Genomic DNA, 16810 nt, shown 5'->3' with positions numbered 1-16810 from the left:
TGTTATTTAAAAACTTTTAATTACGCTCGTGTTTTTTATAAATGGGGAGTATAATTTATTATTATTATTTTTTTACATAACATAAAACTGATAAAATTACTTTATTAATAATATCTTAATATATTATGTCATTAATTATGTTTTATGAATAAAATGATAAATTTATAATTATAAACTAAGGTGTATATAATATTTTTCTTTTAACAGGAACTAAACCACTAAAAAAATCCAAGATTTGAAAGTAAAAAAGAATTTACACAAACTAGATGACATAATATTTATATTTAAAATATATTTAAGTCAGTTATTTTATTTTACTCTAACAAAGAAAAGAATAATGCTTATTATTTTATTTTACATTTAATTTTAATATATTATAATTATTAATTCCAAAAATATAAAAAATATTTTATTATTTTCTTCAGAGATAAAATTTTCATGCTTATGATATACATTATTTTATAATATTAGAATATTATAGTATGTTGTCTAAATATGATTGATTGGAGTTTTGGTAATTTTGTGATGATACGCAAAGGCAATCACAACAATCTCGCATGCACGTCTCTCATTTTGAGAAAAGCCTATTTCACCACACCATTCTTCTTTCTCTATTTCTACAATAATTTCTTCGGTCTCCCGTGAAATTCTTTTATTTCTTAAAAGATAAATTCATTAAGTATCATGACAATGTTTTGAAAAATCAGTCATGGTAATAAAAAGAGACAACAAATGGATGAAAAGGGTGGTGTCGGGGACCAACGGAGTTTGAAACTCCATTGGGTGCAGTTGCTGCGGTGGGGTATAAAATGGCCAAAGTGGCATTTAAAATTTGGAGTTGCAGTGGGGAATATGTGGGGTGCAAAAATTAAAAGCCCATTCTTTATGTTTTCTGTCAAACATTGTGCAGTGTAGAAATACAAATTCCGTAGTACAAGTAGAAAACTATTAAAGTTGAAAAAGAAAATTAATGAAGATGGAAAAACTCATTGTTTCAAAAAATGGGGATAAAATAATTACGCATACAAGATACAACATTAAACCTCCTGGTAGTACAGATAAATTGGAATCAGTAATCCTAGGCTTCTAATATATAGAAGAGCCGGGAAGGTATAAACACAAAATCACTACCAACTATTCAAACACTATCGAACTACACTTTTGCAAGACGTAGGAAAGGAAGACAATATGAACAAAAAGATTTAAGGAAAAAATATCCTATATCTCAAAATTCAGGGTTGATCTTACCCCAATCAATTAACATGTGCGTAGCAGAAGAGGACCAACTGATAAACTAAGCATATCACTGAGAGCTACCTGAACCTCAGTTGACCCATGTTCGCAACTTATCAAGCCAGTGATAAGAGGGAAAAAATGATCCAGGTTCTTCTCCAATGATGTATCTCCCAAATTACACATACCTTGAAGAGAGGCCACAACAAGGGGTGCACGTGCAGCCAATTCTCTCCTCTTCCCAGACCCTAGTGGAACTAACCAATTCAGCTGCCTACCATTAGAAGATTCGGATACTCTTCCAGAACCTGCAACTTCAATATAAAACTTCAAGACTTCCTGACAAAGCTGAACAAAAAGTGTCTCTACCTCAATCTCCTCATAATTAGGAGGCGTATCCACAACAAGGTTCTGTAAAAATGTGAGGCATATTTGGTAGGACTCATTCTCCAGGCGTAACAGTGGAGGGTCTTGCATTTGAGTCATAGAGCCATACTCTTGTAATTTTGAACGTAAAATGAGATTGCTGTTAATCTTGTGAGCATGTAATGCCACATCATGCAAAGCCTCAAACAAGACAAGTAGAGCTTTTGCTGAAAGCTGAGATCGATACATGTTATAGATCTCCATCACCGCCTGCCAATTTCAGTGAGTTAACACCATTTTTCAAAAACTAGATACTGATGATTTTAACAGAAGTGAGGTATTAAATGGTAAATATTCTTCATCTCTAGAGCATACTTTAAAATTATGTTTTAGTAAAATGGTAACCTACGACAGTAATGTTACAGACCATAAGTTTCAAAGGAATATTTCGTCATATTTCTTGCTACTGGGCAATTTTTAGGACATTCTTTCCATAGGGCATTTTAACAACGGAGAAATAAAATAAATCTACCTGGATCAATAAAAGCTGAACAGCAGCTCGGCACTTTGCATCAGATAAATGTGCATAAAGATGTTGAGTCCTCACGCTTTGTAAACTATCATGTGAGCCAGACTGCTCAGGATCCCTGTCATCTTCAGCCATTGAAGCATGTTCATGATTTCCAGTCACAATGTCTCCACTGTCAAGGAATTGAAAGTTAGGGAGTGTTGCATTTGCTGCTTCTTTTAGTGAAAAAACCACTTCTAACCACTTCTCATCAGAAAACAGCTCCCCAGCATTACTCATCAAACGAACAAAAGCAGCAATACCAATGCCAGCCAGGCTTTGATGAGGGCGCTTTATAAAGCTTACCAGGAGCATCAAAACCTTCCTTAAAAGTGGATTGACAGTGTTATAGAAGTTGACAAAAAGATCTACAACCAATTGCAGGGCTAGTGTGCATGTCTCGTAAAGCCATGCATCTTGATCAAGCTGACCGTCAGTCTCTGATTCATTGACCTCTGAGTTACTCCCAGAAGGATCAATGGCATGACGAACATAATCAAATATTGGAAATAGGACTGATTCAAATACTCTTTCCCATAAAGGAAGTGAAAAAAGGTGGCCATGGTTGCGTAACGTTTCAAACAGGACCTTCAAGGCGCTTTGCCTTATTTCAGATCTTGGGTCAAAGCTAAGTTCAGACAAACCTGCAAAAAATAGGTGTTGAATATAAGTACATGCATAACCCACTAAGCTTCCGATACAGATAGCAATAAGTAGTAACTAACCATTTGAGTAAGTAACGAAATATAAGCTATCTAGATTTTCTCTAATTAGTGCCAGGGCATTTACTCAATACAATGTCCTTACCAGCCAATAAAGGAAACCAGAAATAGAGATGATCATCTTTGTCTGTCACCTCCCCATTTTCTTGTTTCCCCTCTTTTCCTGTTCGAGGTGAAGGAGTAGACACCTTTCCATAAGTTTCCTTGTCACTATTTCTGGACGAAGATCCAAGGTCTCCTGCTGCTAGTTTTGTGGCACAGAATCGAAGGAAAGCAATGGCATTTAGGCTAATCTCTTTGTTAAATCTACTATTGGTGAATGCAATTAGACAATTAACACAATCTGTAAAGGTGGTGGTTTCAGTCTCAGTGATGTATGGAAAGTAATCTCGAATAATTTTCTCCATAATTTCAAAAGACAAGAGTACAATATTTTTGTGGTCATCATATGCTGCTGTTGTGAATACCTGGAATCAAGACCACAAGCCATTAGTGGAAATAATAAAAAATAACTTACAGCAGACAAACATTTTACATGAAAATTGAAGCCCTCTAGGGAACAGAAATTAGCCTACCATGAACATGCTCTTCCATCCTGATTTTACATTGTTGACCCGTGATAAAACCATTTGGGAGACACATCTAATGATAAGTTCTCTAATTTCAACAGCACTACTCTTCCTCATAACAATGACGAAAGGCTTCATAAATTCATTCTGAAAATTATAATTAGCCAATTCCTCTCGCTCCAGAAATTTCATTGACAACTGACGCAAGGAATCCATTGCAAAAATTGCAATTGAAAGGTTCCCAGAACAGCCAATGGTTACAAAGAAATCTGAGAGAACATGCCATATGCTTGACCACACAAGCCTGATGCGGTTCATATTATAGTGTCTGTTACAGAATAATCACCTCAAAGTCAAACAATAAAATAAGAAAGCAGTGCATAGACATTAATCATTCATGAACAATAAAATCATAAACCGAATGCTTTCCTGATTACTATTATTTTCTAGATCAATTGCACCTTCCCAATGTCGTTTTTAGGGGCATTTGCAACTTCACCTCACCAAGAAAATTAGACACTTTCTGAATGGTCTCACAATCAAAGATTCCACATTTTTTTACAAGAACAAGAATTAGACAAGAAACTAGTTTAGAGTTCAAATGATAAAGTTACCCAACCTACAACTTTGCATAAGATTTGGGGCGACCTGTCAAATGAGAAAAATACAACCAGGACAACAGTGTTATCTGATTATAACCAACAAAGGATATTTAAACTGACAAGAAGATCAAGGTTCCAAAGATGCCATTGAATTTACTATTTATTTATACTAATCCCCAACCTGTAACGAGCCTCAAGAGAATATTTTTCAGAAGGAACCTAGGAAGCAGTAAGTATTAGTAGAAACATAATACATACGCAATTTCAACTATCTTTGTAAGGCTGAACACCCGTGGATCAGATGGAGATCTAAGTTCCTCCATGGAAACTTTGCACAAAGCCTTGACAAAATCTATTATGGCCTCACTGTTCAGCTTCTGACTCCGAGTGTATATGCGATTCATTTCCGAGCTTCCGACTTGTTCCAACATGTTCAAATTGGAGACTAGATTGTTCACCTGTTCCGAAGTCACAGCTCCAGAAGTATTACTACCGATTCCAGTGCTATCATATGAACCCCGCATCACTGTGGCAGCTGCATATTGCATCCTTCCGGGTCCCTTTTTCTTTAAAACAGGAAGAATAGTTGATTTTGATTGCTTTGCTTTTTCAGAATCATTTTGAGGGAATGCAAAGAAAGTGGCATCTGGTGGGGCCCCCTCTCCGAGAAGATGTAGATGTTCAAATCGGGAAACACAGGTCAAGATATGCTCCCAAGCTTCTTGTAAGTAATTCCCATCCTCATCAGCAATATTAACAATCACCTATCAACAATTAATATGCAAAATATGAAGTCAAATCCATAACAGTGTAACGATTGCTTTTAGACATGTAGTTGGCCATAAGTATACATTGAAATTAAGTATAAGCATCTTCAGAGATTTGTTTTACTGCTTCAGGAAGGAAAACTTCCAAAAATCATTCCATTAATTCCACAATTACTAAAATTGTAGCAGAAACTTATGTGATTCAGTAACAAAAAGGACAACCTTTTTTAATTAACCTGCATGCAGTGGGAAAAAACTTGCAGAGAATTAAGCTTTAGATAGTTCTGAACCATTAAGAAGTATCCATTTTGGAAGTAAAACTTGTTCAAACTACGTGAAAGTGGTGCATACAACTTGATGCTGAAAGCACTTTATGCAAAAAGTACAATACGAAACCTTAGAAATACTTCAAAACAGGTTCAAGAACAGAGTGCATTAAAGAAAAGTTTTTACGCAGAAGGAATTGAAAAATATCCTTACAGAACCAAAGGGCCAGACGAATATAAATAATGACTTCATATCAAATCAGGGAAAATTATGATTAATTTGTTTTAGGATGGAGTTGTGAAAGCCATGAAAAGCAACATTTTAAGGAATACCACTAGACTATGTTTGAAAGTTGCTTTACCCACGTTTAGATAATCAAGAGGTAGTTGCCAATGGTGTCAAATTCGAATATAAGTATAATTCTTTCTAAGCTTTTCCAAAATAACCAAGTGTCTAAGATAAAATAATAAATGACATTTTAAATAAAAGCAAAACTAAAACCAATAATAGCCCATCAATTTGGAATGCAGGGAATTATAAGCCAGCTAAAAGAATTATTTACCAACCTTGATCGCATCTATATTTTTCTGCTTAATATCAGCAGGAGAATGAAGGGAGGTAAATTTTGCTAGTGAAGTCACAAAAGCATCTCTGTGAGTCTTCATGGACATTACAGAAGTAACATGAATAGCATATCGAAAGCCCTCAAGACACAGTGCTATTATAAATTCATCATCACTTTGATCAAGAGGAACACTGAAGGCAGCTAACATTGGTGCCCAGCAGACCTCAATCATGAATCTCAGGATTACAACATCAGTTGCTGCATAATAGATTGACCTACAATTTGCAAGCAAATAAATATCAATAATACTTCCCCACAAAAAATATTTCAAAACAAACAGTAATAAAAAGAAAAGGAAAGAAGTATAAAAAGATAAATAAATCAATAGATTTGGACTTCATTGTGCTTTTGATTTTGATACCACACTCTTAAAGTCCATTATGATCAGCCATTCAATTCCTCTAACTGATGGCTTTATTAAAATGCATAGTTTCTATGTGTCTAGAATTATCATCTCTTTCTTGTGCTCTGGTCTCAAAATCTAAGGACCTTCTACATGTCTTTATGGTTGATCCCAGCCTCAATGTCTCCCTAGTAGCTTTCTTGATCATACAACAACTTCTATAATTCGGTCATACATTTCACTGTGAGGATTAAGCAATTTGGGGTTGGGAATTTTCCTCTTTCCCCTCTTGGTTTCTTTCTTGAATCGCCATTGGTTCCGTTGAATCTTGTCTGGTGTTTGTTGCGATAACATCATATTGGTGCAATGAGCATGGAGCAACCTCCTCGGTCTGTTCTTCGGGAGAGATTGGTTTGGTTTGTAAGTTGTGCCGCTCACTCTATGGTCTAAAGCAATCTTTCTATGATTGGAAAGTTTAGTTACATTGTTCAATCCTTTGGACTGAAACATAGTGAGACAGACCATTCTGTTTTCTATTGTTACACCTCCCCGGGATATTACGTGCACCTTGTTCAAAGTCAAGGTTCTCATATCTATTGTCTCATTCAAGAAAAGTTGTTTGGAGTTTGTTAGATCAAATGACCAACTTACATATGTGATAACCAAGTCCTTAAGAGAATTTCGAATGAGTTTATTTGTTCCAAACTTGATACATATAATTGTATGTTCTAGTTTGAATGAGAGTGTTATTAAATACAACATAAGAAGTAGTGTGTTGGGAAACCTTTTCTGCTACACTTATGATTTTTGTCTAGTTCTTTACCTAGGAGTCTACGGCACTCCGAGTTGTACCTAGTTTTGTACCAAGTAGTCTAGGGAAGTCTTTTGATCTTTCATCTCCCCATTGTATCTCATTTCTATCATTATAAATTGAAGATCATAAGAGGGGTTCTAGAAGCCCTCCAAAATATACTATAGTAAAAGTGGTTTGATCTATAAAGAGAAGGTGACTGAATAGCAGCAACAAAAGGTTCTTCATAAAAAATGTAGATTAAGGTTCACTCATGACCTAAGAAAATTAATTGACTAGGAATTATTTTTATAACGTAATGAGAAAATACTGAGGAACATACTCAGTTTTGCGAGCTTTTTCTTTGAATTGTTCCTGCATATGTCGGATTAGATCATCACTGGTCTCCATATTACTGTCTTCCCCTCGCTTCCGGATCACAATATTCAATATACTATCCAAGCCTAAAAGTCTGTTCGAGTTCACAGCCTGTATTTGCTGGGTTTCCAGATCAACTTCTTTCATTTTGATCTCATTTCTAGATATTCGTTCATACAAAGACCTCAAATATTCTTCTGGTACATCTTTTCCATCATCTATGCCACGATTATTTTTTATGAAATCTTCAGCCGACATCTGCATAACTCAATAAACAAAAAAGAAGCTCATTACATCTATCATAATCATATATAAATCAACTTCTAGAACTAATAAACCCGCACCTTGTTTTTCACCATAGGATTATGAGCATCAGTGTTAAGCAGTATCACAGAATAGGCAAGAACATACGCCGTATCAGCACTAGAAAAGACTTTTGGATTACATTTACAATATCGTTCTGCAAACTTTTCCATAATTCGATCAATTTTCTGTGCCTCACCAGGCAGTCTAAAGCCTTGAAGAAAGGCCCTGATTGCTTCATCAAACTCCAACCCTTGAAAGTCAAAAGAATCCACATATGCATGCATTACTTTCAAGGATAATTCTTCCCTTTCTCCTAGATAATCCCCAATCAAAGTCTTGTTCAACCCAGATGCATCTTTAAGAAAAGCTGCTATTTCCTCTGGTGAATTACCCACTTTGTTGGCATTGATGAGGAATTCAATTCCTTTCTTTGGCTTCCTGTTAAAAAGTGATATACCTTCCTGCCATAAACTTAGCATTAGCTTCATAGATGTCAAATAGTTGAAGAAATACCAGAGATTTGTTTGCTATTCTAAAATTTAAGAACTTGCTCTTGGTCCATTGAGGTCACACCTACCTAACTCACCTTAGTTGAGGTCTATTTGGAGCCCTAATTACACCTTAAGGGTGGTGTCCTCATCAATTACTGATATGGTAAATAAAATATACAACAATAGCACAAAACTCATTTCAAATCAATTTCGTAAGATAGAGTTAGTTCCTAAATCCTATTATTAATATAGTATCAAAAAACATCCTAAATAAATTTATGGGTCATTTGAATTTGCCACTGATAGGATATAAGATAGGGTGGTGGAACAGTTGGAGAAGGTGAACAAGGGGCCTATAAATGTAAACCTTTTGTAATTCTGTAAGGGAGTTAGTCAATTGTATACTTTGTACATACCGGTTTCGAACCTGGTGAGAGGGGTTAGGCTCTCGAGTTACACTTGGTACTCAGTGATTGTTACTGTGAATAACATACCCATTGTTTGATTCTTTCTGTCATGTGTGAGTGCATATCAGTGGTGAGGGTGACTGTTAGGTCCTTACACTAAAGATTCCTAACAGCCACACTCTAGGATGGAAGTCCTGGATATGAGAGCGAATATCGGTAACCCCCTTAATTGCAGTGACCACAATCCCACCTTAGTTGTGACTACTTTGGAGGTTGCCTGGATTATAAACTTAAAGGTGGTTACTTAGTCCTACATCAACTAGCAATATAGTTAAAATAAAATATATAAGTGGAGTGCAAACCTATTTGTAAACTGGTTTTGTAAAGTTTAGTTAAGTCCAAATCCAAAGTTTAAAACTTGGTCACCTGAAGTTTCAGTTTATAAGCCCGACGTTGCTCAATGTTTGAAACCTCAGATGTCTCATTGGAGACTTCAGACTGAGTATCTGATCCTTCAGCTGGCTCTTCACCATTCCCATTTGCAGTGGGAGGAACTCCAGCATCATGATCATTATCAACTGCTTCAACTTTTTTGCCTGAAAGAGGATCTGGAATGCGGAATTGTTTGTTCATCCAGTCTCCCATGGATTTTAAAACAGCAACTAAACACTTCATGGCTTCAAGTTTCAGTGTTTCCTCTTGAGGTGGCAAAACTGTGGTTGTTGCACCAGGAGGGACACCCTGGGCAGTTTTAAGGAGTCCATTTACCATCCTAAGGGGAACACAACAATTAGATATAAGTATAGAGTACATAGACAAATCCATAATAAAAACAACCAAGTCCACACCAGCACAAATGCCACACAAATAAATCCAAAAACATAAATTATAATAAATTGGGGATCCATATCATAAATATAAAATAGAACACATTGTTCATAGTATACCAAATAAAACAAAATATTGCAGACCTCTCAAATATGTTTGTTGAATTGACATCACAGTCATAATTGATAAAAATGTCTACCAATATCTGTGAATCATCACAGAGCTTCTCCAGAAAACGAAGCACAATCATCTTTTGCTGGAAATTAGGTTGAGCAACATTTTCTAGAACCCTAAGAACAATCATGGGGAAAAATACTCCAATTTCGGCTTTCAGTCCAGCTCTAAATCTTGATACCAGACTAATGAAGATGGAGCAAGATAGCTGAAAAACGATCAAAAGAGTTGAGGCACTGTTCTTCAGCAATGATAAACATAAGTACTGCTTGATGGCACCCAAAAACCTGCTTCACCACAGCCAATGCAACCATCAGTAGTGTTTTTTATCATCCCAGAAGGATACATAATAAAATTGAAGGAAAAAGTGTCCACTTGTGCCTAAAAGACAAGATAATTTCACATTTCATTAACGACAGCTTAAAATATGTTCAAATTGAAAAAAAATATAAAAAAAAAATTCAAAAGGCAGTACAGGAATTAAAAATAGCAACACATTAATAGTCCATCTTGTGCAAGAAAATATGATTAAACAGTATTAATCTCATGAAATTAATGGACACAATTTTTATGTAATTTGATCAGTTACTCTAATTCCTTATGAATTTAATATTATGAGGACAGAAGAGAAATTTTTAGTATATACCACACCTAAAAATAATTCATGCAGAGAGTGCAGGATTGAGTTTTCCCCTTTAATGCACTCAATCCAACAATAACTGGTCTACTTTTACAGATTGCAGGAAAAAAGACTTTGCTACTGACTATCATACCCAAGCTAAAGTCTGTGAACAATGCATAATTTCGGAGTGTTGGAAACCAAAACTTAGCATTGATAATTGCACAAGATAAAAAACACTAATACACACAACCAAAACTCATTAGTTTGGATAATCTGGTAAATAGAAGCTACACATCAACTACATGAGTGATTTTCTGACATATTTGATAGTTGTCATCAGTCACAAAGAACAAGACCACAGTTCCATAGCATGTTTCACATTACACTTGTACAAGTGCACACACATATCTGCCTAAGTAGAAAGTACTCTACTTCCAATTATGTGACACTCATTGAAGGATACGGGGAGGCTTAATCATATTCAAAGGGAGGTTGTACCTCCAAACAACCCTAACTTTCAAACCTTGGACAATGATGACTTTTGGATTATAACATGGTTATTAAGATCAATCAATAACATGTTCACTTTCAATACCCAAAATCTAGGGAAGATCTTGGAAATACTTTATAACACAGTATATCTCTACTTGCTATGAGCTAGAAGGTAAGATATTAGGTGCCAAACAAGGCACAATTTCAATTGTGGAATACTATGGAGTCCTAAAGGATCTATGAACTGAACGAGACTAGTATGAGAATTTGAAACTCGAAACTAATAGCGATGTTGTCACTCTTGCTCACTTTGTTGAGCAATCTTATATTTTTAAGTTATTATCGCCATTGAATCATGATCATGACCCCATTAGGGCACACGTTCTTTGCAAGGAAAGAATTTTCTCTCTTTCTGAAGTCTTTCTATATTCTTCAGGGAAAGGAGACTCATTTGATGATCATGATGAATGAGCCACCAGCAAAGGGAGCCTTGTTCTCTGGAAAGGCTTTTAAACCTGAGACCTAAAAACCTTGAGAATAGAAGCTTAATTCAAAAGGCAAGGAGGACTGCTAGTGCTCTCAATTTTAGAAATTTGGTCACCAAGGAGACTTGCTTCAAGTTGCATGGAAAGGTAAAGAGTCTTGTTTGTTTGGAAAACTCTGAGTTCAATCCTCAAGGAAGGCTCATCAAGCAATTTGAATTGTAATAGTATTGGCAAGGCTACTTCATCCTCATCAATTGAAGAAGGAATGCTCGCTTTATGTGCTAAGATTGAATGCCTAAAACCTCTTAAGGATTCCACCAGTAGGCTATCTTTTGGTACTTGCCTCTAATCATAACTAATAAGAACTTCAATTCCGTTTTTGGCGTTTCTGAAACTATATGTGAGAATTCTTGGCTTCAGGATTCTAGTGCAACTAACCATATGCCACCTCATTCCCTTCTTTTGACATCATATGTTCCTCTTTCCAGTAATCACATTGTTGCAAATGGAACTTGTGCTCAATAACTAGACATGGTAATATTTTTCTTTTGCCATCTCTTAGCCATAAAGATATTCTTGTTCAAAAACTTTCTAATAACCTTGTTTCTGTTCAAAATTTACTCACGACCTTAAATTGCTTTATCAATTTCTTTCCCTCTAATTTCTCTTTTAGGATCATGTCACAAGGAGGACTATTGTAATTGTTAAGGAACATGGAGGGTTATATTGTCTTAAAAGCCAAGGAACCAAGGACAATATCAGTAAACAAATGGCAACCTTCTGTCTCCAATCCAACACCACTAGGATATTCATAATTTTAATTTGTCAAGTCTATGTTTCCTTTTTTTCAAAGAGTTGAGTCAGTCAAGTGTGACATATGTCAGTTTGCAAAGCACCATCGTGTCACATTCTCTTAGTAATAAAAAAAATGGTTATTCTTGGGGTTTGCATTTAATTCTAGTATATTTGGTGTTAAATGGTTTGTTACTTTTCCTTATGATTGCATCTATGCCACAAATTTTCCTAGAGAAAGGAGAATTTGAAATTTTTCCCTTACTGGTAAAACTCTTCAGCATGATATACACAATTTGAAAAGTCAATTAAACATTTGCATTCTGATATTGGGAAAGAATGTATAAACCATGATGTGTTTAGATTCCTTTCAGAAAATGATATTGTTCATGAGCTCAACAAAAGGACATTGTTGAAAGAAAAAAATAGGTGTCTTCTTCAAGTGACATGGACCCTACTCTTTCAAAATAATATCCCTGAATCTTATTGGAGAGAGGTTGCACTCACAGCTACATACTTCATCACCGATTACCCTCTTGGGTTCTAGAAAGATGTAGTCTTGTTGAATCTATATCTTCTTTCTTTCCATACGTTCCTTTCCCGTCTAACCTTCCTAGTCATGTTTTTATGTGTGTTGTGTTTATCCATGTTCACAATTAGTTTTGTGGGAAGTTAGACCCTAGAGGTGCTAAATGCATATTTATTGGTTATGCTTATGATAAAAAGGGTTTTTTAATTGTCTATATAATACAGTTATTACACAAAAACAATGCCACTAGGATTTGTCAATTGAAAGAACACTTATTCAATCATATTCAGATCAAGGACTTTGGCTGTCTGAAATACTCTTTTGGTATTGAAGTTATTTAGTCAAAGGAAGGTATTCCAGTTTCACAAATGAAATATGCTCTTGATATTATAGAGGAGATAGGATTGGAAAATTTCAAAGCCCATCTATACTCCTATGAACCCGAATCAAAAGTTAATGGTGAACCAAGATGCTATTCTTATGCAATTGGAGTTGTTAGTCAATTCATTTAGAATCCTCACATTGACAACTAAATGTTTTCACATTCTCAAATATAAAAAAAGGATCCAGGATAGGGATTGTTGTATGACGAAAAGGGAAATACTAAAATCTTAGGATATTGTGATACATATTGGGTTGGTTGTTGCATTGACAGGAGATTCACAAAAAATATTGTCTATTCATTGGAGGGAATATCAACTCTAGGAATAGGAATACTTGGAATCTAAACATCATATTTAGCTTGCTCTTAGATCTTGATTATTAACTCGAGAAAATAGTAGGGGTTTAAGTGACATGGATGGGGTTGAATTTGGTCAAAATTTAGATTCAACCCAATGAAACATAGTTGAGCAGGTTCAATTTTGCTGCTTTTTGTTTGAGGCCCAAACAACCCTAACTTTAGTTGGGTTGGTTCATATAGAGTTATCAGGTTAACTAATTAAAATAAGTCTCAATCAAATATGCTTTTAGTCTTTAGAATTTGGAGTAAGCTTTTTTTGTCCTCAAATTTGAAATTGATATTTTTAACCCGTGTAATTTAAAAATTAATCCCTCTACACCCAAAACTATCAAAGATTCTGCTTAAGTGGCTAATGAATTAAAATTCATTTCTATTAAAACCTACTCTAATTTTGCATTCTTATCATCAAGCACCCTACTACATTATTTAACAGTTGCTGCTGGAGAAAGATTAATTCTTCTGACATTCATAACATTTTGTTGATATTAAACTATTCCACTTACATTGCATATTCTTTCTAGGCAAGCATTCAAGAATTAGCTGAAGACATGGCCACAACTCTGTTTTGCCTATGTTCTTTCTAAGGGTTGTGACGCACACAACATATTGGCAGAATTAGAATAATTAGTTAATTCTTATGAATTTGATGTATATTTGATTGATTGGATTCACAGGTTGACTAAGACCACTTGCACTACTTTAAAGTGTGAAGTGTATGTGGAATGGATTGAGATAAGATGATAACAACAAGAACCTTTACACTACTAATATAAGCACCATATTGCTTTCAAATATTATTATAGTGGACAATGATTACCACTGTTATAGAGGACCAAAACAAAAAGCTTCAAAAGAAGTTGAATACCTGGCCCTGTGAATTCTATTTTCTTTAAACACAGAATTTCTATCCAAGCAGAAATCATACAAATTCTGCGTAATGTAAATCATGCGACCAAAGCAGGTTTTTCATAGTTCCGAATCTGTTCCCCACGCCTGAAAACCTAATCTAGCAATATAACAAAATCACAATTTCATACTTATCTCTAGATATATCATAACCCCATCAACATCAGTCTAAACTTTTCCAGATAGTTCTCCACAATTTCATTTTCACGGTAACAATCCAAATGACATAAAGTCTATTTGGATACGAAGCTAGATGTGTTTTAGAGAGTTTAAAGCTCCATATTTCTAGTAGAGAAGCTCTCAAGAACAATTCTAACTTGTTCCCAAATTGGCTAAAAATGTACTGAAGAGAGCAAAATGTGATCTATATCGACCTCAACAGAACTATGACAAAATGTAGTCACATTACCACTTTACAATATCATCAACACACAATTACACCACCTAGTTGACTATCACAGTACATCACCATATTTAAATTAAAGCCCGTCTACACCCTGACTAAGAAAACATGCTAGCATTTCAATGTTTAAGCTAAATCCCAAAAAGACAATGCAATATGATAACCCCACTAATTTACCTTTCGCTAGTCCTGAAGACGGCTCCAGCATTCTCCAACAAGATCTTCAACAACTCCAGGGCCACAATCTTCCCCTTCATCAACTGAGGGTCCACAGATGCCTCCTTCGTCGGCGTCTTCATGGACAACTTACAAAGGGCCCTGAACACCAAAAATGCATCTCTCCTGAGCTTATTCCCAATCTGAATCTCCAGATCATCGTCCCTCTCCACCACCTCGCCATCCACCAGTTCCTCTTTCCTCCCTTCCAATGCCGTCTTATACATACTGATCTCCCAATACTTGGCATCCAACATGTCTTTGTCAGTGGAATCCAACAAATCCGCTGGATTCGCAGCCTCCACGGTTGCCGCCACTGTTGTCTCAAAGGCACCGTCATGTGCGCCCAAAGATGACGGCGCCACCGGATTCAGAACTCCATCGATGTCCTGCACAATCTTGGTGATAAAACCCTGTACAGACTGCGTCATGGAGTTTTCCGCGTCAGATTTCTCTACAGGATCCATCAATTCAGCCACAACAATAGGCTGAACAGGAACCGTGGACGAATCCGCCTCCATCCTCCTAAACACAATCACTAACATCTGAATCAACGACGCTTTCGCCGTCGTCTGATTCACCAAATTCTTACTATCTAGGAATATGTCATAACAAGTTCTCACAATCAACAGCAAGCAATCGCCGTGAATTCGCAGCGAAATCGAAGTCACCGCTGACAAGAGAGTCTTCAGCACGAGCAATTCGACGGCGTCGTCGCCGAATTCGTGGCACTTGCACACTGCCTCAATCAGGCTCGCGAGCAGCTTGGCCTCGGGCGCGCCGCCGCCGGAGTCGGCCTCACCACGAAGGAATCCGTGCGCGATGAGTCGCTGTACGGCGTCGACAGCGGGATCGGCGATCTTCACGACGCCGGAGCCCGCGGCTGCGATGAGCGGGCGTAGGATCGACTCCGACTCTGCGAGCGAGTACTCCACTGGACCTCCATCGTGGATCGGGCCGGGTACGGATGCCTCCAGATCGGCGGCGTCGTCGGAGGCCGGCGACTGAGGCTTCGGCTGTGAGGTTAGGTTTTCGATCACGGATTTGCACTCGTGTGCGAGCTTCGCGTGTTTTCTCCACGACGCGTTCTTGATGATTTTCTCGAGCGCGGGAACGAGCACCTGCTTCAGACGGGAATCGGCTTCCGAAGAAGCCATTCCCGAGTTAAGAACGAGTCACGGCTCAGTGACGCACCTAGGATCCTCTCGCTCCGGCTAGTGGAACTCGCAGAGAAATGGCCGCGAATTGACTCAGTGAGTTACGGGAAGAGCGAGTTACGTTTTGGGGATCTAAAGCAAGTTATGGCAGTAATGGCAGAGAGTGAAACAGTTTAGGATTGAAGATTACAGTTCCGGTGCATGTGAATTTATTTAACTACCCTCCGTTAGAAGAAAGGGTTGAGGGTAGCTATGTCTTTTCGATCATACTATTTCTATCCCCGTTTTTTCTTTCCAACGATAAGAGTATAACCCAATTTCTACCACCCAGTTTCCAGAAAGACATTTGCATTTACTATGATGATGAGTAGTTTGGTTGTTGATGCTTATGCTATGGCTGGACAGAGTCAAAAGGCTGTCATTGCACTTCAGAATATGCGAAGAGCAAGAATCAAATCCAGTGATAAATGCGTAGCTTCAGTATCTCTGGTTCTATTGCACAATCACTGAATTTTTCTACAACACATCCACTTAAGACTCACACACACCACTACTCCATAACACAATTGTGTTTTTTATTTTTCTTCCTCTTTCATGTAAATATTCATCTATTATGTCTTCAAAATTAATCACTTAAATTGTTTTTTCTTACCATATGCAACTAACACTGAATATATGATAAAATAATGATATATTAACAAAGATCGTAGGCATGTTTTCCGACAAACAATACATTTTGTTTAAGATGGTAAAAACACCCGTATCCATAGATATCTTTGCCTAAAAAAAAATTAAAATTACAATTAAAATATGTTTTTTGTATTAAGTTTAATTAAAAATAAATTTTAATTTATTTTATATTTTTTTATAATTTAATTTAAAAAATTATAAAATTTGTGTTTTTCAAATATTTGTAGGTATTCACGAATAATAACTGTAACATCCCAGAAATATAGCATACAACTATATATATGTGTCAACATTTAATAATATGATAGAACAATTACTACAATATTAAAGTCAAACTTAC

General features: G+C 36.3%; 1 protein-coding gene across 1 annotated transcript; it reads right to left on the bottom strand.

Annotated features, from left to right (window-relative positions):
• Positions 1-989: 989 nt before the first annotated feature.
• LOC124827519 (brefeldin A-inhibited guanine nucleotide-exchange protein 2-like) lies at positions 990-16064 on the bottom strand. The gene is made up of 11 exons (XM_047300589.2): positions 14585-16064; positions 9406-9723; positions 8861-9206; positions 7575-7997; positions 7196-7488; positions 5661-5934; positions 4319-4824; positions 3465-3786; positions 2975-3356; positions 2132-2811; positions 990-1869 (listed from the first exon to the last, which is right to left on the bottom strand). Exons 1-11 carry the CDS (start codon positions 15778-15780, stop codon positions 1258-1260), a joined length of 5352 nt encoding a protein of 1783 aa, XP_047156545.1. The 5' UTR covers positions 15781-16064; the 3' UTR covers positions 990-1257.
• Between the last annotated feature and the right edge of the window lie 746 nt (positions 16065-16810).

The sequence above is a fragment of the Vigna umbellata genome, chromosome 3 (assembly GCF_029865625.1).
Source record: "Vigna umbellata cultivar VRB3 chromosome 3, Vumbellata_1.0, whole genome shotgun sequence".
In the NCBI taxonomy this organism is placed as follows: Eukaryota; Viridiplantae; Streptophyta; class Magnoliopsida; order Fabales; family Fabaceae; genus Vigna; species Vigna umbellata.
The sequence above is the reverse complement of the archived record's forward strand: the minus strand, read 5'-3'. Positions and strand labels throughout refer to the sequence as shown.